A 21025-nucleotide genomic window follows, 5' to 3' on the forward strand; every position below is an offset into this window, starting at 1 on the left:
CAAGGGCAGAATATTGTGGGACCAGATATTGAAAAATAAGTGCATATAGGAAAGCATAGATTTACTATTCGTAACTTCACACCTACGTACCTTGAAGATATATGTACCACAAAGGTACATATATGTGTTTTTAGGCATAGAAGATTTAGACTAACTTACCTGCCGATATTTCTTTTTCATGTTTTGTCCTCAATATTTTGTACCCTTGATATTCTGATGTTGATATTTAGTATGCTCACCAAGAAGAAACATTAACATATGTTGTCTACATTACAAGGGCTACTTTCCTGAGAACACCTACATTTTCTATACTTTAATAGCTTTATTACTTCCGAAAATGTTGCAAACTTGAGGAAAAACTATATAAAATGGGCAAATATTTAATTATTAAGGATTATTAGTGTGACATAATTTATTATATCTCTACTTCCTACAGAAACAAAACTATCCTGGATTCTTGCCCTCATATTGCAATAAGTGCCTTCAACTGGTATCCCCAGCAGATCAATGGGCATAAGTTTGAAGGGAAAAATGGAGACAACCTTCAAGTGCCGGAGCGCTTACTCTTGGTTCCTCCTGTGCCTTCTGCTGCTGGAGAAGAGGACTGTAAAATTGTGCAGTTCACAGAGTACAGTAGTGAACAGTGGTTCCTAACTGGTAATAAGAAAACTGCACTCAGTAGTAAGGTAGGAATGGTAAAAGCTATCAATGACTTTCTGTACTAATTATTCTTTAGCATAAACTGCATAGTATATGTTAATATCTTAAATATGTTTCTGATCTGTGCATCCATACAGAATAGTATTGGTGTTGTCAACTGAATGTGATTCTATATATACATATATCTCAAATACACAAAATGTGATGGGAGGAATTTATATTTTAAACATGGCTTTTAGTCTAAAATATGTTGTGGATTTTTAAAACTCATTTAGCCAGCATGTTGCTTGACAGATTTTCACTATACACTTTAATTCTTTGGAGATAACAAATTTGAGTCCTCTCCTATTTTCTGTATTTCAGTTTGCTAGATGGCATAACTGACCCTTCTGGAGCTTCCCAGGGCTTTCCTTGAGGTTTTTGCTGTCTAGCACCCTTTTATTATGATTTAATATTGAGGGTACTCCAAGCGTTTGTGATAAAGGATGCAATCTGGTTTGGAACTTATACCAGTCTAGTTAACCGTATTGTAGCAAATCGAACTTTGTAATTAAATTATGCGGTTCTGCAATTATTGTATTTTTTCTTATCTACTGTTATGGTTCTTTAAACCGAAATAAAGATGATGATGATGGTGGAAAGAATGCCTGCAATTTGTCTAACCACTGGCAATCTATCTCGGGGTAGCATCCCAATCCATTGTTCTTTTTCTCACCATGCCATTTCAGTTTAAACCCAGCAATATGCAAGTCAGTCTTGGCCCTGTTCCAGTATGAACAGTCCGGCCCAAACGGCTAGGCTAGATCCTTCCTGAACAGGAACACAAGCAACCCTAGACTGGTTTTGCCATGATTAGGTCTCATCAATCAGGTATAGCTTGGTTCTGGTATCACAGTGAGCACGGACCCACATCTAAGCATACCCTTGCCCCTTGGGGCATAAATCAAAAACAAAACAATGTGATGACAGGAATGCTTGCATTTTGACTAACCACTGCCAGTCGCTCAGGGAAGCATCCCAACTCATCGTTCTTTTGCCTACCGTGCCATTTCAGTTTGGACCTAGCCATATGCAAATCAGTCTTGATTATTCTCTAATAGGAACAGTCAAGTCCGAACTGACAGGCCAGGTCATCCCTGAATGAGAAAACACGCAACCCAAGACAGGTTTTGCTCAGATTAGGGCTTATCAGTTGGGATAGCTTAGTTCCAGTGCGTAGTGAACACGGGACCCACATCTAGGCATACCCTTGCCACTTAGAGCCTCATCACAGGAAAGTGCTTGAAAAAGAGGTTATGTGCTTCAACTGTTTGACACCAGAGGCACCAAAGCGGAAAATCCAATGTTTTTAGGTTTCTAATGTGCTGCAAATGGGTTCTGCCAATTTAGTCCACCAGGATTTTTTGTGCTTTTGATCACCCACATTTGAACATTTATGTTGAGTGATTCTCCCTACCTGAGTCTCATTCCGATTCACTTCATGGTAAGTTGGACTGCTCGTGTTTCCCGCCAGTGCCCACCTATTAAGATAAGTCCATTGTGATGCAGCTAGGATGAGGGGCACTGGGCTGGTTAGATGTGTGCATGCACTTGCACGCACAGGTAGAGGCTGCGCATAAGAAACTACAGGTGTGCTCAGCCTGGTAGCTGCACACAGGTAACCTTCCTCTGACAGTTTTAGGCTGCAAATTTGACCTGTCAAAATACCCCTTTTGACATGCCTAACCCATTCTTTTAAATATTAATAAGTCACCCACATGTATGCCATATTGTCCATAGTGGCACGGTGCAGATATTTAAAAGTAGGGCATGTGGAAATTAATGTTGAACATGTCCTTACAGTGAAGTATCCCCAAAAACAATTTTCAATGTAACAAGGTTAGCTGCTGCCACATGGAATCATTTTGTTATATTGGTACATGTATTAAGTGCTAAATGCAGATTGGTTGCAGTTAGAAAAACAATTCATCCACTCTTTTGAATTGTAACTTAATGTCCAGGGTAACTCGTCATGGAGTGCCCATTCATTTCCATGGAAATTACAGTAAATTGATGATGATGCTCTAGCATCCAAGTGGTTAATGGTGAGGTCAAATTTTCAATTATTATTTTAGAAATGCCCCTTTTAGAAAGTTTGCTTTGATAAGTGGGTTGGCCCTGATTCAGACAGCTAGATAGGGCCCATAAAATTAGAAAAACATTTTCCTAGCTTTCACATTAAATGCTAGTTTTTTACTTGAACAGACGAAAACCAACCACTCATTACATTGGTCTGTTGTATTTATTTACTCCTCATTCTATATTATTTTGTAGACCATTTACTTTTCATCTTTTTTCATCTTTTTTTATAATCACATACAATTAAACCATAATCCTATGCAAAACACATTACAAGAAATACATAAACACAATGGATACATTACAATTGTCCGCTGCAAGAGTACATTCTGCACCGGTGAGTCTGAGAAGAACTGACATGAGTGTGAAAAAGCCTTACCAATAATGAATGAATATTGCAGTCTATCAGTGTCATGTATCAGCAACACACCTCTCAATCAACCGAAAATTGATGAGAATTAGTAATGTAGTTGTTATGGTATTTCTAAAATAGGTACACTGAACTTGTCTGCTGTTACTTTTCGATAATGCTAAAACATTATGTTTTTCAGGTATTGTCTCTCAGTCTGAAGGGTCAAAATTCGATTCCATTAACTAACAGTAATAAAGTTATCTACCAGATATATGCTTCAGGCAATCGAATTGTTCCAGAAAAGTCTTTGTGCCTTTTATGGAACCAGGCTGCAGACAGGTAACAGTTTAGGATTTTGACTTCTTTCTTTTGTAACCTTCACCTTTTTATTGCTCTTGTATTTTGATAACATTTTGCATTGATATGAACTATATGTTATGGCATTGTTTTTATGCTTGAAGTGTCCATTTCCTGGAATTAAATCAATAAGTAACGTTATCTTAATCTTTGATTTTTTTATGTATGAATCCTACATATTTCGGAAATGTATGTTAGAGCTACATGAAAAAGGTGAACACATTAGTCCGTTCAATTCTAATTTTCTTCTCTTAGAGCTACATGAAAAATGTGAACACATTAGTCAGTTCAGTTCTAATTTTCTTCTCTCAGTTTATTTAATTTAAATAATAGATACATGAAACAGGTGCATTGAAATACATTCGTGAGGGCTCATAGACTTATGGAAGCTCCTGTAAGGATAGAAACCAAGTAGGACAAAGCGGACAAACATGAAGATTTGGTGCACCTGATTATCTGTATTTATGTCTGTATATTTCATGTTACTTAGCTTTAATATTGGTAATTTCTGCTTTTTTAAGTGTGTATTTCTGACTGAATGAGGAGTTTTCTGCAGACTAAACTTTCCTGTTATCATTGATTCTCCAAAACACTTCTCTCCCCAGTGGGCATGTATTTTGTACTCCTTTTTCCATCTCTTTCATCTTTTAGATCACGCAGAATACCTCTGTACTGGCTAACATATATGCATGTGTATCTGAGTCCCCTAGTCGCCTTGTCTCCTACAGTCTGTGTTCCTCTGATTTCCATGTCTCTATATATTTGTGTCTCCCAATGACAATGTCTATGCCAGGTGTCTACAACCAATCATGAGCTACTAGTAGCTCATTGACACCTTCAGAATAGCTCACAGCCTTAAGTTCATTAACAAAAAGTATAGGGTCACATTTTTCTTTTAAATTTAAGGGAAAGCTGTGTTTATTTTACATTATTATCTCCAGGCTGGAGATAGCAGGGCCTGCTAATGAGCAGTGCTGGACTAAGATTTACAACCAAGGGCACAGAGGAGGAGAATTGAAGAAGTGCGTTATTTAACTCCTAAATATGTACTTTTCAGCTCAGTATTGGAATGTGAGAACAAAATGATAATGATATTTCTAAATGCTTTTAAATGGTAGAAAATTAAAATGAAAAGTTACCTTAATGATTAGGTTAACTCTTTATTTTAACTTTCTCCCATATCAAAGTGTTGCAATCACAAGTAAAAGGCCTCTTGCTCCCAGTAGGCAGTAGACACTTTGCCATATTTAAAACTGAAAAATACAGAGCTCTTCTTTAAATGGGAGAAATTTAAAGTGAAGAAAAATATTATTGTCTTCATGTTTTTTTCACTTTCATTAAAGCCAATATTGTCTTAATGTTTTATGAAGCATTTTCTTCACTTTAAAATATTCCCATTCAAACGAGTGGCTGTATTCTTCTGTTCTAAACTTGGCACCTTGTCTACAGGTTGCTGTGAGCAAGATGCCTGCTGTTTGTAAATTAGACTTTTGGGAATGGGATTAATTTTAAATGATGAGTTTTATGGAATCCATTTAAACATAAAAGTTAAATATTCAGTTACATTTTCCCCATTTCAAAGTGATGCCTTTACACACAGCAGGTATCATGCTCCCAGTGGCTTGTAGATACTGTGCCGTATTTATAACTGAAAGATAAAGCCATTATTTTAAGTGGGAGAAATTTAAAGTGCAGAAAAATGTTCCATATCATGAACATTTTTGCAGAATGTTTTCTAGACTTGTCCCATTTAAAAAAAATGGTTATATATTTGTATTATACATGTAATGTGCCACATCTGATGAAAGGTTTTTCAGTGCTACTAGTACATACAACAGAGGCTCTCAGTCACCCATACACACTTATTCTAATCATATGCACACATGTTCTTACATCGCCAAAGACAACACTGTCACTGACACACATGGCAGTCCTGTCATAGTTCCCCTAGTCAAAGTCTTTTGTTTAAACCTTAGTATCTGGTTTTAAGGACATTAAGCTTAAAGTCAATGGAGGTGGGCATGGGGGTGTCTAGTAACAATGCTCGAGTTGGTTAGCCTTCAGGAGCTCACAAGGATGTTCACTATTCAGAAGTAGCTCTCACTACAGAAACGTTTGTGGACCCCTGATCTATATCTCACAATGTCCATTTTTTCATGTTTGTGTGTCAGCAGTTTCTGCCTTCCACTGTCCTTTCCATCTCCCTATCTTCCAGGTTCTTTCAATGTTACCCAATGTATGTGTCTTCCAGGACTGCCCATGTCAGTGTCTCTGAGAGTATCAGTCAACACTGCAGCTGTGATTAACTAGTTAGCTCAAAATATTTTTTTTGCACTGGAAAGGTGACCTTTTTCAGCGTCAAATCCACTTTCTACTTCTGTGCATCAAATGGCATTACTGCGGGTGAACTCATGCAATTCTACAAATTTTGGCACAGAGTCCAAACAACTAAGGTATCCGGATCAGACTTCAAATTAAAAACGTCAGCCTAAGGGAAACAGGTGCAAACAGCAGGGATTGCATTGCCCCCCCCCCCCCAGAAACGTTGCATTACATATGTGCTAAATTGCTGAATTCTCACCCTTTTCCAGTTGTCTACGCATAGGGACTGGAACAGTATGCCTCCAGTACAAATCCGATGGAAGACTGTGCACACTCTACTCTGCACCATGGCGTGATGCTGTGGTTTGCTAAAAAAAGCCTGTTTGTATCCCAGTGATGATGCCAGTGCTGATGATGACTCTAGCAGTTGGCCAGTGTTTGCAGATTTGGTGTTCCCTGCGTTTCCCTTTGTGAAATTCACTGCAGCATATTTATAAGCTATGCTGTGTTGCGTTAAATCTTAGTAAATGTGTCCTGCATTGTCTGTGAGTCCCATGTTTGTCTCTCTCCTTATCTATGTTTTCCTAATGTCAATGTATTGAGTGTTTATTGCTTACTGAGATGTTTCCCTCTCCTTGTTTTGTGACCCTGGAATGAATATACCTGTGGTCAACCTCTCACCGGTGTCCATGTCGCTCTGTGTTTGTGTTTTTTCAGTGCCATCACATTGACCATTTAAGACCAGTTTTGTCTTCCTGATTTCTCTCCCCTCTAAGTATACATGTCTCCATAAGCTCTGTGTGTCCAAGTGTTCATGTTACCACGTTTCCTGGTATTCTTGTCCTCCAATGTCTATATCTGTTTGTATGAGTCTTACAAAGCTCTTGCCTACCAGTGTTCCTATCTATATGTCTTATTCTGTTAATCACAGTGTCTTCTGTTGTTTCAGCATCCAGAGTCAATGTTTCTGTGTTTCAGAATTGCTGGTTCCTTGAGTATGTAACTTTCCACCTCTTTATCTTCCATTGTCTGCATCTTTCAGTGTTTGCATTTGTCAGTTTCTGTCTACCTGTGTCAGTATCTCTAAGAGTATATGTCACACAGTCTCCATGACTCTCATTGTCCCTATTTGCACCTCTAACTGTTTCTGTTGCCTCCTGTCCATGGCATCCAGTGCCTGTGTCTCCTTAAGGTTGTCTCTTTGTTTGCCTGTATCTCCCCAAAAACAATGTACGCAGTCTCAATCTCACTGCAAAGTGTCTATGTTTACCTACATCTGTGTTTCTCCCGTATCAGTGTCCCCAGGTTTCCATGCCACACTAGAGCCTGCACCCTTATGATTTACTTGCCTCCCCAATGCCTGTATCTCTGCCTGGGTTCTTTGTTTCTTACTGTCCATGTGATCCAGTGATAGTGTCGTCTAGTGTATCTTGCATCTAGTTTCGATAAACGCCACTGCCCATGTCTCCATGTATCTCCTTGTGTCTATATCTCCAAAGTATTAATGCCAACTCACTATCTATGTTCCACAGTATTTGTGTTACCCAGTGTCCATATCTTGTTGTGTGTGTGTCTGTGCCTCACTATTTTCAAGATTTCCAGTGTCCATGTGTCCACAGTGTTAGCCACCTGTGTCCTTCTCTCCAGTAACTGTGGTTCCACATGCTTAGAGTCTGTATCTCACAGTGTCTCGTTTCTGTGTTTGTTACTCTCATATGTCAGTGTCTCACAATTTTGATAACTCCTGTATCTCTGTAGTATTTGTTCTCCACAACATGAACAGACTGATCATTAACTTAACTCTGACAAATCTCGGATTGGTCACTTGCTATAAAATCTTTAGGGCTGGGCTCTGCGGGTGTAAGTCCATTTCACTTTTTCTTTTGGGCTGGTTTATTGGTCTTTTAAGATAGTTTACTGCCAGTCTTCTCATTTCTCCTTATTTTAGTCTCCAATGATGATCATGTTTCTAAAGCAGTGTTGCACAGGACACCTTCTGTGCTGAAGGCTCTCCTTTCCGTTTCTGTGTAAACACATGTTGATCTTTCACAGACACAGCTTTTGTTCAGTGTGCAGGATTGCATGAAGGTGAGGGACAGACACTGGGCTGCTTGACACTTTCAGTGGGTTTGCCCTTCTTACTCTGGTTTTCCCCATTGTTTGTGCCTCCTTAGTGTTCATTGTCCCATGTAGCACATTGTTCAAGGCTCACTATTTCTTTAACTGTCAGTGGCCAGGTCTCTTCTCTAAAAAGTCAATATCTTTCAGTGTTCTTGTCTCAATGTGTTTTGTGACCCTCTGTCTATATCTCACATGTCTTGATTAACCAGGTAATCGTTTAAGGATTATAATATTTAGCATAATATGTTAAGAAATATGCTTTGATCGCATACTTTCTTTTACTAATGTATATGTAATTATGTTTAAAATTCTTTTTGAGCTATCAGCTTTTAAAGTCATTGAATAGCAAAAGAGAGATATTGTGGTTTCACTTGCCGTATCCTCAGGCTAACAATGATTTCTCTGTTTTGGCAAAATGGTATATTTTTATCACTTAGGATGTAATAAATTAAATTAAGAGCTCGGAAATACTTATGGTTAGGGACTATTTCAAAAATATGTAATAGTAGGAGAACTGGTGTTCACACTACACATGAATTCACCAAAATTCAGATTTTAAAGCTGTTAGATAGCTCACATCATTATGACAACTAGAATTGAAGCATAATAGTAATAAACAAAACCAAACAACGAGTTAGGCTGTTTTGTACGTGAAAGTGCTTCTTCATTGATTGCCAATTTTCGTGCAGATTAATATGGAAGGGTGAGCTGGTGATATGAGAATGTGTCATTGGTTGGATAGGTTAGTGAATAAATGGCTGGATGACATAGTAATTGCTTTGATGAATGGTTGAATAAGTGAGGGCGTGGATGGGTGGGTACATGAAGAGATTAAATAGTAAGTAGATAGAGGGATGCCGCTCGCAGCCGTAGTCTAAGGGCACAGAGACCTTTTTCTAAAACTTCATTGCTGGGACAATTTGAGGCACCGTGTGGGACGCTGAAACGCCGACTGAGGCAGAGCGGAGGAGCTCACATCGCGGGTGCGGGACTGCGAGGACCACAAGCCAGTTCGTGGAGTCATCCCACGTAGCAGGCCCTCTTCCCGCCCACCACCTCCCTGCAAGTATAATAAAGCTTGTGGTCCCCGCTCCGCGGGAGCCACTCGCAGCCGTAGTCTAAGGGCACAGAGACCTTTTTCTAATACTTCATTGCTGGGAAAATTTGGGGCACCGTGTGGGACGCTGAAATGCCGACTGGGGCAGAGCGGAGGAGCTCACATCCTGGGTGCAGGACTGTGAGGACCACAAGCCAAGGGCGGGCCCGTTCTAGCCCATTACAGATCGTGCAAGACCGGACCGGGCCACCTCTCTTTGTTCTTGAGTGACTGAGGTAGTATCTCTAAGGCTCCTAACAAACACCGGGCGCAGCATCACTCCAGATCCAGGACTATGACGGGCCGAGAGACTAGAAGCAAAGCTCTATCATCGAGCACAATGGTGGCAGGTACACTGGCCAATTTCCTGGTTAGAGCAAATTCTCTTTTATCTAATGAAATAATTATTTTATAACGACGACTTTCCCAGGGAATTGATGACGTCAAAAGATCTTCGCTGGGCCATATAGCTAATGCTAAAACTCCTGAAAGGTGTGTGGGTTCCCCTGTTGCTCCTTTAAATAGCAATGACCAACTAAGATCAACTGTCTTGCTAGAGCCCAGGAGTAGCCTTGGAACGTATAGAGATTCTCTTCCGGTTATCCCTGAAGCTAGTCGAGTGTCTTCTGTCGGTAATAGTGTGATATCTGATAGTAGGCCTGAGTCTAACTTCTCTCAGCCTCAGGGAAATCGGGAGGGGGCTGTTCCAAAAAGAAAACGTGGGGCACAGATAGGGGGTGGAAAAAAGCAGAAGTTAGACAAATGTCCCTCTTATAATGATCCCAAAGGTCTTACAAAAGGTAGGGAGGTCGTTCCAGTAGTCAGTGGTACTTTTAATTCTCCTCCCCCTATTCCTCCTGTAGTGCAACCTACTACATTTAGCTTTGGGGATATAACACAGGCCCGAGGTGATCATCTGACTTCTAGCTTAGGTAGTATTTTGAAATCTTTGCTTGACCCCTTGGTTGTTAGACTTGACTAAAATGATCTTAGGTTGACAAAAATAGAAATAGCCACTGGGGCTATGGTGGATCATTTGAAACCACCAGAAACTATGCAGGGGAAGTCTGACGCGAATGTGGGGGGTGTATCCTCAGCTAATATCCCTTTTACAGCAAATCTCCCTGCCCCAGTAATTCAACCCCCTGGTAGTACTGAGTGCCCATACTACCCTCTCTGTTAGCCCTTCCAGGATGGCCAAGAAGCCTAACGAGAATGATGAGCGAAAAAACCTGGAGGGCAATAGATTGAGAATGAAAAAGGTAGTATCTACCCCCAGGGGCAGCTCCACTTGTAGTGGTCTTAACTGGCGTACCCGAGCTTAGCGATTCAGCAGTAGAATCGTTTGCCTTTCTTAAAAACAAAGTGGCAAACTGGCTGAACAAATATAGACCCCTTCCCCTCACATTTCTAGTGAAATTAGAATGGTTAGAAGGGTTTCTTGGGTGGGATATACTAGTAAAAACATCAGTGGCGATTGTATCCTGGTTAATTTTAGGAACACCGGGACAGTCTTGCACATCTGTAACTGGCCGGGCAGTGAGGTAGATACTGCAATCCAGACTTTCCCACTATACTTCTTCTACCCACCTGATACTATTCAATCTGAATTAGGGTTAGAAGATGGTTGGACATGGGTGGGTTCTAGGGGGCGGACCAGAGGGTTCAGGACCAATCTCTATGATATCCATATGCCCACCAATATTTTCATAACAGGTACAGCTGCCTGGATTAGGTAGATTGACTACAGTACAAACATGGAGCTGTAGGCCGAGTTGGGGGGACTGATGCCACAATACATAACTTAACCCCTCCGGGAAGGATAGCTACACGCATGAATGAGGGTAGGATGCAGGAAGCTGATAGCGTGAAGAATAACCATCCAGGGATATCGGTGGGCGTTCCACCTGGCCCTAATACCTGCGACAATCAGGTTAAGGATCCAGTTAATTTCCATACTTTGGGAACCCTAACTACTGGTATAGAATCCAGCTTGCCAATCCCAAGAACTATAACTGATGGTAGCTCACTGAAAATATTGTCCTGGAATTTGGCAGGTCTATGTAATAAAGGGCCTGCCCTGAGTGGGGCTCTTATATAGATAAGAACGATGTATGCCTCTTCCAGGAAACCTGGGCAAGGGAGGAACAATTGCGGAGCGGTTTTGCTTCATTCTCAGTCCCTGCAAGGTGGGGGGGGGGGCAAGGGTAGACCGTCGGGGGGTCTAACAATTTGGGTGGGAACCCATTTGGGCTGCAGTGCCAGGGTTATGAATACTACAACGGAGGACGTCCAATGTGTGGTCCTAGAGTGGCCGAATGCTTCTAGGCTCGCTTTGGTTAATATCTACTCTAGACCAGTGAGTATCACATGTGAGTCTAGAACCATTGAGGAGCTCTCCTCTTTTTTAAATGTGATTCCCCAGGGTACCACGTTTTTGGTAGGGGGAGATTTCAATTCTCATTTTGAGCCACTTTTGGGTCTGATGGATGGTGTAAACCTGGAGGAGGACGACCACTGGAAAATACCTCCAGGTCATGGGCGCCATTGGCTGTCCAAATCATGGCTCTGACGCTTAACCACTCAATTAGGACCTGCAATGGTCGTGTAAAATCGGACATCCCCTCAAAATGTACCTTTAATAAGCCTGGTCAGGAATCACGGTTGGACTATATATTTGTTGAAAGCTGTGCTTGGCATAAGGTCCTTGATTTTAGGGTGGAAACTAGGGGCGAAAGTGATCATAACGCGTTGATTTTGGACTTTTTATCCTCCGGCACCCCCAAAGACGCCTGTAAGCCAGATAGTGGCCTAGATGACAGGGCGCTTTTATCCAACAACAGGCGCAGGGTTAGATGGGACAAACTTGTAAACACCCAGAGCTAGTGGCGGAGCTATACGCGCGGGCAATTCCGATATTGGAAGCGGTTGGCGCTTTAATTCCGCAGTATCCCTCACTTGAAGTATATCTAACACTTGGGGATCTTAACAAGGAATTAACTAATACCCTAGCAGAGGTCCTTAACCCCCCAGGGCCAAGAGGGAGAATGGCGGGCAATAGACCCACTTGGTACAATACTGCCTGTAGAAAGGCGAAAGTAGAACTCCTCCGGGTCCTGAAGCAAAATAATAATAGGGCACTGATAAAACAAATGAGGTTAGAATATAGGCAGTTAATACACTATGCTAAGGTCCAGTGGAATAACGATAACTTGGCCAATTTAACGTCTGCTCTCAAAACAAGAGATGCACGGAAGTTCTGGCTAATTGTTATTACGGGGTCGGCCGACCCGGTACCGGCAGTAGCACCTAATATTGCTGCGGATGTGTGCGAAGATCATTTTTGCACCCTCTATGGAGGGGAAAATTTTACCATTGATATGGAACAAGGGGGATTAGTGCCCAGCTCTATTGCTCAAATTAATGAGGTTGAGTTTATTGAGGGAGAGGTCGGTGCTGCTATTTCCAAACTTGCCGTCGGCAAAGCGCCAGGGTTGGATAAACTCCCAGGCGGCCCCCTGAAGCATGAACTCATGGTCTGGGCCCCTTATTTAACGGTTTTATTTAATGCAATCCAAAGGGGTATGGCGGTCCCTAGTACTTGGCTGGGAGCTGAGATAGTCCCTATCTTTAAGAAGGGTTCTTCTCTACTCCCAGCCAACTACAGGCCTATCAGGCTCATTGACGTGCCGCAAAAGATTTTCGCGAGGCTGATTTTAGACCGCCTTTTAGAATGGACGGAGGAGTTTTCCATCTTAAGCCCTTATCAGGCAGGGTTCAGGAAAAATGTATCCACTACGGATCAGATTTTTTGCCTGACCCTGCTTTTTTGGAAAACCGTTAAGATTGAGGGCGGTTCACTATATACTGTCTTTGTGGGCCTCCGTGCGGCCTTCGATCTGGTCCCGCGCGGGAAAATATGGACTGTGCTTCTAGAACTGGGCATTCCTTTCCCCCTTTTGAACATGATAATCCGACTCCATAGGGAGAATTTCGCACAGGTCAGGTGTGGCAAAAATGGTGCTCTGTCAGCTAGATTCCCCGTTGGCAGAGGGGTGAGACAGGGGTGTGTCTGGGCACCCACCCTGTTTTGCCTTTACGTCAACGGGGTAATCACACACCTGAATGCGGTACCCAACAGCGACGCTCCAAAACTCGCTGGTTGTCGGGTTTCTGCGATCATGTTCGCAGACGATACCTTATTGCCCTCAAAGTCTCCCATGGGCATCCAACGAGTGCTGGATGGCTTTGAGTCATTTTTTCTGGAACGGGGTCTGGAAATAAACACCCTTAAAACAAAATTCATGATTTTTAATCCACCAGCAACAACACGCCCAAACCCGATGATAGGTGCAGTCCGGTTAGAAAGGGTTCAGACCTTTGAGTATTTGGGGCTCATTTTAAATGAAACTATGACCTGGGTGCCACATCAAATAAAATCCTAACTCAAGTTGGCTCAATTAGCGGGGGGTATCCTCAAGCTTTTAAATAAATCCTCTGTCAAACCGATTGGCCCACCTCTTGAAATATATAAACTACAGGCACGGGGGGCAGTAATCTACGGCGGCTAACACTGGGGTTACCAGTGTGGATCCGCGATTGCCGTCGTGGAAAATAAATTTTTAAGACAGTTGGTGGCTTTGCACCCCAGTACACCCCTATTGCCGTTGAGGCTCGATTTGGGCCTCAGACCTATAGATGAGGAATTGGGCCTCAAACCTCTAACTTTTTGGCGGAGGCTCTGGACCACCCCTGAGCTCAAGAATTAAATGCAAGAGCTCTCGGATGTTTTAAGGCTCCCGAATGCGGGGAAATTTCCCTGGCTGAAGTATGTGAGAGAGGAATTTGGGAGAATAGGTCTCCCGTTAATGTGGTCTGACCCGGAGTCTGCCTGCACTAGGGTCCCTCACAAGTACCTGGTCAAATTGTACTACGAAAGTAAATTAACTGCTCTTACATTGAATGCACAAATCGGCACCTTAACTGATACTTTTTTAATGATTAAAGACTTTTATCAATTTGAGCCTGTTTTAGATGATGTTAGTCCTGCTGTTTCGAGAAAGTTGTACCTTCAATGGAGACATGGCACCCTACCTGTTAGAGCCCTTACGAGCAAGTGGTGTCCGTCCTCCCCAAAAAATTGCCCTGGTTGTACTTTGGAGCAGGAAAATGAAATGCATGTTTTGTTCTTTTGCCCCGCCTATAAAAAATCCAGGAGGTGTTGGATCATTCCTCTATGCAAAAATCTGGGGATCACGCACTGTATGCAAGCCTATAGAATACTTAACCCCTTCCACGCTGATGACGAGCCCAGCTCGTCACGTAAAGTGCGCTTTTAAAAATCTCAGCGTACGAGCGGAATTCCGCCCGCACGCATGCGGTTAAAACGGATCTTTCAACTGTGATTGTACTTGCTGTAACAAAATTTTTGGCAGCTATGTGGAACAAAAGAAGGATGTAAATACTGTCTGAAATTGGATCCAGCTTCCACAGTTGTATAGATGTTTTGGTGCTTGCACGCAAACTTTAGACTGTAAAGGAGGAATATACGGACATTTTTTTTTTCCTTTTTTATACTGACTGCTATGTAACGATAAGTTGTATGGGCACTTGTACTTTCTTCTTATTTACTGCTCTATTTATATGTATTGTTTAATTGCTCAAATATGTGACTTCTTTTATGACAATATTTTCGAAATAAAGATGAAATGATGATGATGATGATAGAGGGATATAGATAAATCACACAAATCTTACATCTTAGTCCTGAGATGTACAGTAGTGTTGTTGCCAAAATATGCCAGGGTTTGCCAATATGATGACACTGCAAGCATAACTGTAAGGCTTGGTACCATTGTGTCAATGAGTGTTCTTTAGTGCATCACTAAATAATCTTGACTGTATGTCTGGCTTTTCATTTCCACTTAGACGTCTTGGACTGCATGGCCACATTGGCAACGTCACTCATTATTACGAAGGTCATGTTCATATTTGTGATATCACTCATTAATCTTCAGTACATGTCCAGTTTTGCACCATCACCTAATAGTAAACCATACCTGTTGATATTTACACCAATGCTCAAAAGATCTTGAAAATATAGCTAGATTTGCACCTTTGCCATGACATTTTGACTGAATTCCCAGATGTCACCATTGCACTCATTATTCCTCAGTGCATTGTTGGGCCTAGCCCTTTTTGCAGGTTCACCCACAGATTTTTGCCTTCTGTTTATGAACCCGTTTTTGTTGCATATTTTCCTTGTTAACCTGTGGTAACATATTTTTGGTCTCTCTCTCTAAAAGCATGGTACAATTGGCATCTACCCGATTAGTACATTTAGTTTAGTTGTACTTTCCTAGTAATTGATACTACATGTACCCAGTGCCTGTAAATTAAATGCTACTAGTAGGCTTCAGTATGCATTGTATCACCCACAAAAGGAACTTTTTAAAACTTCTCAGGCCTGCCACTGCAGCCTGTAGTGCAGTTTTAAACTTCCATTTTGACGTGGCAAAATAAACCTTTTGCCACAATTGAACTTTACTTTTTAATACTCATAAATCAGTCCTAATGTAGACCCTAAATGCTCATAGGGCAGGTACATTGTAATTAAAAAGTAGGACACATCTACTTTAGTTTTGTCCTGGCTGTAAAAAACTCAATTCTGGTTTTCATTCGTGTAAGGCCCATCTCTCCATTAACTAAAACTGAGTTAGATTATTACATTTTATAAGTGATAGTTTTGGATTGGGAGAAGAAAGGGATATGATGTTTACAATCAAATACATTGTAAATTAAAGTCAGATTTTAAGTTGCAATTCTGAAAATGCCACTTTTTGAAAGTTATCATGTTCTTGTCCTAACTCTTGTGCCTTCTTCCGTGTTCTGGGTCACTTGACTGTGAATGACCCTGCTGCTGGGGGTGTATTGCTTCCAGGCAGTAGCACAAAAGAAGGGTTAAGTGTGGACATGATGAGCCATCCAGACAGGATGACTGGGTAGAGGCTATAACCAGCCCAACATACACTTCAAAGGGCTTTGCCTTCTGCACAAACAAAGGAATCTGACAACAGGCCAGCCCTTTCTTTTGTCACCCCCCAGCCAGTTTGGCACCTTGACAGGGGAAAAGCGAAGAACTTTCCAGAACCAGATGTGGAGGTAGGACAGGGAGCTCCCCCACACCAATTTTGGCCCAGCTGTAAATATTTGACCCCCAGAGCCACTATTCAGAACCCACCGTGACCTGTGGAAGTTACAGAAGAAGGACTTCCTTGCTGCTTAAAGGACTGCTTTGCTGTCTGAGAAGTAAGACTGAACCTGCATACCTTAATCCCAGGCTAACCGGAGTGACTCCAAGTGTCAGTTGCCTGGCATCCTGTGTGAACTACAGGAACAAACAAGCTTCAGAGGCCTCCCTACAACTTCCCTATTGACCTGCTACAACTGGACCTGCCTGGACGTTCAACTGGACCTGCCTAAGTCCTGCTGGCCTCTGCTGGAATGGGTCCCTGATCCCCAGGAGCCTCCTCAGGTCTTGAACCATTGGCTGTTATCAGAGTGCACTACTTCTAAAGAAAATTTGAAAATTCTAAAGTTTGGTCTCCTTCTGAATGGGCCCATTTGAGCCAAGACTCTGCCACCCTCAATGACCGCCAATTTGGTGTTCTCCAAATGTTTCAATGCCTACTGCAACAGTCATCTTTAAACACTGCATTATAAGTAAATAGCATGCAGCAAACCTCAGCTGGTATCTGAGGCAAGCTGTAGTGTGCGACAACACTGCACATTAGCACCCAAAGCTCTGCATTGAATTCAGTGAAAAAATCTTCTTGCACTCACTGCTGGAACAGAAAAAAGCATGAATGTGAGGCTGAGCTCTGAAGCCTCACACTTGCTAAAACTCTGGTGGTTGTCATAGTCACTGCCAAAGACTAAGATAGTTATTGATCCTGAATGTGGATGTCCATCTCGTACTGGTAATGTTTCCAACTTACCTCATCAACTTTAATCTAACGATTGTGAAGGAATGTAGTCTTCCACAAAACCTTAAACTATCCTCATTACATTAAATATAAGGAAATAGACTGAGGGCATTACTGTTCCAAGATGTCAACATCCATAGAAATCAGTTATTGTAGTAATTTAAGTTTATGTTTTTGCTATTTTTGCATTGTTTTTTTTTCATATTATCTGCAATGACCTTACTTCCATATCTCCCTTCCTTTTAATTTTCCTAATTATAATTCACATTTCATGGTAAATCTCAATAAACATTAGTTCAAAAGTGCAATTAATTTTCTTTCAGATAAGTAATTTAATAATATCAGAAATCCCAAACATGCAAATGGTATATATATCCCTAAACAATTATTTACCCCCTTACTATGTGAAGAGAGGCATCCCAGTGATGATTATTCTTTCGATAATGATATGGAGACTCTCTGGTCTTTGGTTTACATATCAGCCCAGAAAGCTTCTTCATCTAATTTGTGGCAACAGTATCCTGCTCTGGTATTTTACAAATTCCATATATTTATCCACAACAGGATATTTTGTAATGGCAGATTTATCCCTTCTTACTATGGGCAGAAACGTATGTTCAGAAGCCAGTTGCTTCATACATAGCTAGGGAAGGATTTGCAGGGGCGAGAGAAGGATTTTGTACAAAAACTGTAAATTTGGACATATGAGCATTCCTTGTAGTTACTAGGGAGACATACCAGCCAGAATTCCTAATCCTTCAGAATCTCTTTGCCCTATCTTTTAGTACGAGGATTTTTAAATTGTAAGATACTTTTTGTGTCCTTCTTGGGCTGCAGTAGTAAAAATAGTTTCCAAGACTTCAGCATCTTCATCAGGAAATGTACTAATACAATCATACATTCTTTGAGACTCACATTTAAAGTCTCTTCTGCATCTCTAATGGCATGGATCTGCATCCCAAAGCACTAAACTCAGTCATAATGGGGCATTTATAGTCTAGAAAATTGTTTCCTAGGCTGACAACATCAGGGAAATGATCTGAGATGTGCACCACAATTTGAAAGGACATTAAAGGGTAGCAGTCAAGGCTTTCTACAAATCCCATTCATACAGTGCAAAGCAACAGGCAACACTACAATGAAGACCCTGGAAGCAACTCTGTGACCATTACTTAAATTCAAAAGTTAGGACAAGGACGTTTGGAGGCTAGGAAGTCTAGGGCTGCTAGTATTTAAAGCGGCTACTTTTTGTAAGTAAAAATGTGCTTACTTGAAGCCAATCTCTAATGGAGTCAAGAAAATGCTTCAACTAACAAGCCATGTCCTAATGTTGTTCTTTAACAAGTGTAGCCTCTGCACCCAAAACTGATCATAAAAGGTAGTGGGGCTGGAGCGAATCCTGTACCTTGATAGATGCTTGTTAGTTCTCTGTGATAATGTTCTTTATCCGCTCCTCAACTTTTCACAATGTTTGGAAAGGACACCATCAGGGTACAGACTTAAGAAGATGCTTGCATAAGAAAAATATTTAGTTGGATCTGACATCCTTAGCTTGGTTTTCACCAAGTTTTTTGCCTTCAATCCTGTTTTTGCGGACATTTATTTTGCTGGCCTTAGGACTCTGCACCCTTAGCCACTACTGACTAGTGCTAAAATGCTTGTACTCTCTCCCTAACAGCAGCTGCTGCTTCCAGACGGGGTGGTGGTGGAGAGGAAAAAAGCACTTATCTTTATCGGCCAGCCACCGCCTCTCATCCGTTCTAGTTCCTGTTCCAGCGGCAGTAGGAATCACACGGGCAGGCAGGCTCCCTTAAGTCAATCGCAACGCTGAAGTGCAGCATTGTGATTGGTCTGAGCAGCGTGGATCGGTGCTCAGAGTAAAACAGGTAGTCTGTGCATGTTCCTGACGAGGCTGTGTAATGCAACCCGGTTGGAACATGCAAAGTGCACATAAACTGTTTGGACGACCCAAGAGGGCCGGCCAAAAGTTAATACGCACTTACTGATTGCACAGCACTCCTCCCTTGCTCTGGCGAGCCCCAGCTGGCACTGACTGCAATATGAAAAATAAAATGATAATAATGATACATTATTATCATTTTATTTTTCCTTTTCAGCAGTGGGGCGACACTCCTCACCCTAGCGGAGGACCCACCACTGCTCCCTATAACATGGTAACATTGCCTTTCACCCAATTGGCACATTTAATTCACTTGTAAGCCTCTAGTAGACTGGTACTACGTATTCCCCGGGCCTGTAAATTACATGTTACTAGTGGTCCTGCAGAACTGATTATGCCACCCACTTAAGTAGCCCCTTAAACATGTCTCAGGCCTGTAATACCAGGTTTTGTGTGCAGTTTTAAACTGTTATTTCGACCTGGCAAAATAATCCTTTTGTCAGGCCTAAAACTTTCTTTTAGACATGTGATCCACAAACTTAAAAGCAGGCACGAGCGTATTTGGCAATCAAAGCGTTGGACTTCCACCTGTGAGCAAGGCCATTAGAAGCTGAAACGTTAGGTGAAAGGAAGTTTGCTGTGCTGCATGAAGCTGAATTAAAGCTCTGTTACCAGTATTGGGCCTCAAGTCTTTTTTTCACTCTTGGAGGTGTTTGTGGGCTGCTCCGGGCCCATGTATTGAAGCCGCCCTGAAGGGTCGGAGGCTCCGGAACCGGGGAATCCTGTGAGTATTCAAGTGAGGAGCATGACCCACTCACGTGCTCAGCCTGTTAAGGATATGCCAATGGAGCGAAAAATGAATGCGTGTGGAAGGGATTCAGGATGGAATACATCCCTCTCTGATCGTGCTGAGTAACTGGTGCCTTTTCAGACTTTTTTTGAAACACACAGCACTGTGCTACAAATACGATCTCACCTGTCTGTTGTTTGTGCAAGATTCCACACCAACATAAGTGCGACTGCCAGCAATGTAAGAACTTTCAATTTTGATGGAAAATAAAGAGGACTTCCAGATCGTATATTTTTCCAAGCAGTGCACTATGGGATTTGTATTTTTGAAGGTGCAGACATGTGATCCACGAACTTAAAAGCAGGCACGAGCGCATTTGGCAATCACAGCGTTGGACTTCCACCTGTGAGCAAGACCATTAGAAGCTGAAACGTTAGGTGAAAGGAAGTTTGCTGTGCTGCATGAAGCTGAATTAAAGCTCAGTTACCAGTATTGGGCCTCAAGTCTTTTTTTCACTCTTGGAGGTGTTTGTGGGCTGCTCTGGGCCCATGTATTGAAGCCGCCCTGAAGGGTCGGGGGCTCCGGAACCGGGGAATCCTGTGAGTATATATATATATATTCACTGAAAAAACCATAGGTTATACACCATATATAGTTAGGAATTAGCATTTACAAAACCTTGAAAATTCACTGAAAAAACCATAGGTTATAGACCATATATAGTTAGGAATTAGCATTTACAAAACCTTATTTTACTCACACAAAACCATTGAAATTCCATATATAGTTAGTTGCACTAACTATATATCGCGCACCCGCAATCCACTGCTGATGATGTCACATATTACATCATTCATGACATGGTCAGTGACATCACTGATGACATCACTGATGACATCTCAAATGACATCACTGATGACATGACTGATAACAACATCCAGTGATTTTTTGTTTCTGTAAAGTTGAAATATGTCTTACATATTGAAGATTGAGTGGATGTGTAAGTGTCTGGACGAAGGATTTAGTAGGTGCATGACTAACTGTATGAGTGAGTGATTAAATGTGTCTCACTGAGTGCATGGGTTAGTGACTAAACTGTCTTAATTTGTGCATCATTATGTCTGTTGTTCTGTAAACTGCTGCATGTGTTGATCAGTAGCTGTATGAGTAACTATATGGGTTATTGATTGATTGCCCAAGTATTTGTATGGGAGACTGAGTGTGTGTGTGGCTGACTGGGAGGTGTGTGACTCTGTGCAGATCAATGTGTACTTGTATCAATGATTGTATAAGAAGGTAAGTATGTGTTAGTATATGTTTGAAA

At 41.7% G+C, this 21025-nt stretch overlaps 1 protein-coding gene across 1 annotated transcript in view; it reads left to right on the forward strand.

The window, feature by feature from the left end:
• The window catches only part of ADGRV1 (adhesion G protein-coupled receptor V1), a 2034994-nt gene that overhangs the window by 1195068 nt on the left and 818901 nt on the right, over positions 1 to 21025 (forward strand). Inside the window, exons 80-81 of the mRNA XM_078677778.1 lie at positions 437 to 686; positions 3330 to 3469. Of these exons, the coding sequence (XP_078533904.1) occupies positions 437 to 686; positions 3330 to 3469 (390 nt within the window). The remainder of the gene's footprint in view (positions 1 to 436; positions 687 to 3329; positions 3470 to 21025) is intronic.

Source organism: Lissotriton helveticus, chromosome 2_1 (assembly GCF_964261635.1).
Source record: "Lissotriton helveticus chromosome 2_1, aLisHel1.1, whole genome shotgun sequence".
Lineage (NCBI taxonomy): Eukaryota > Metazoa > Chordata > Amphibia > Caudata > Salamandridae > Lissotriton > Lissotriton helveticus.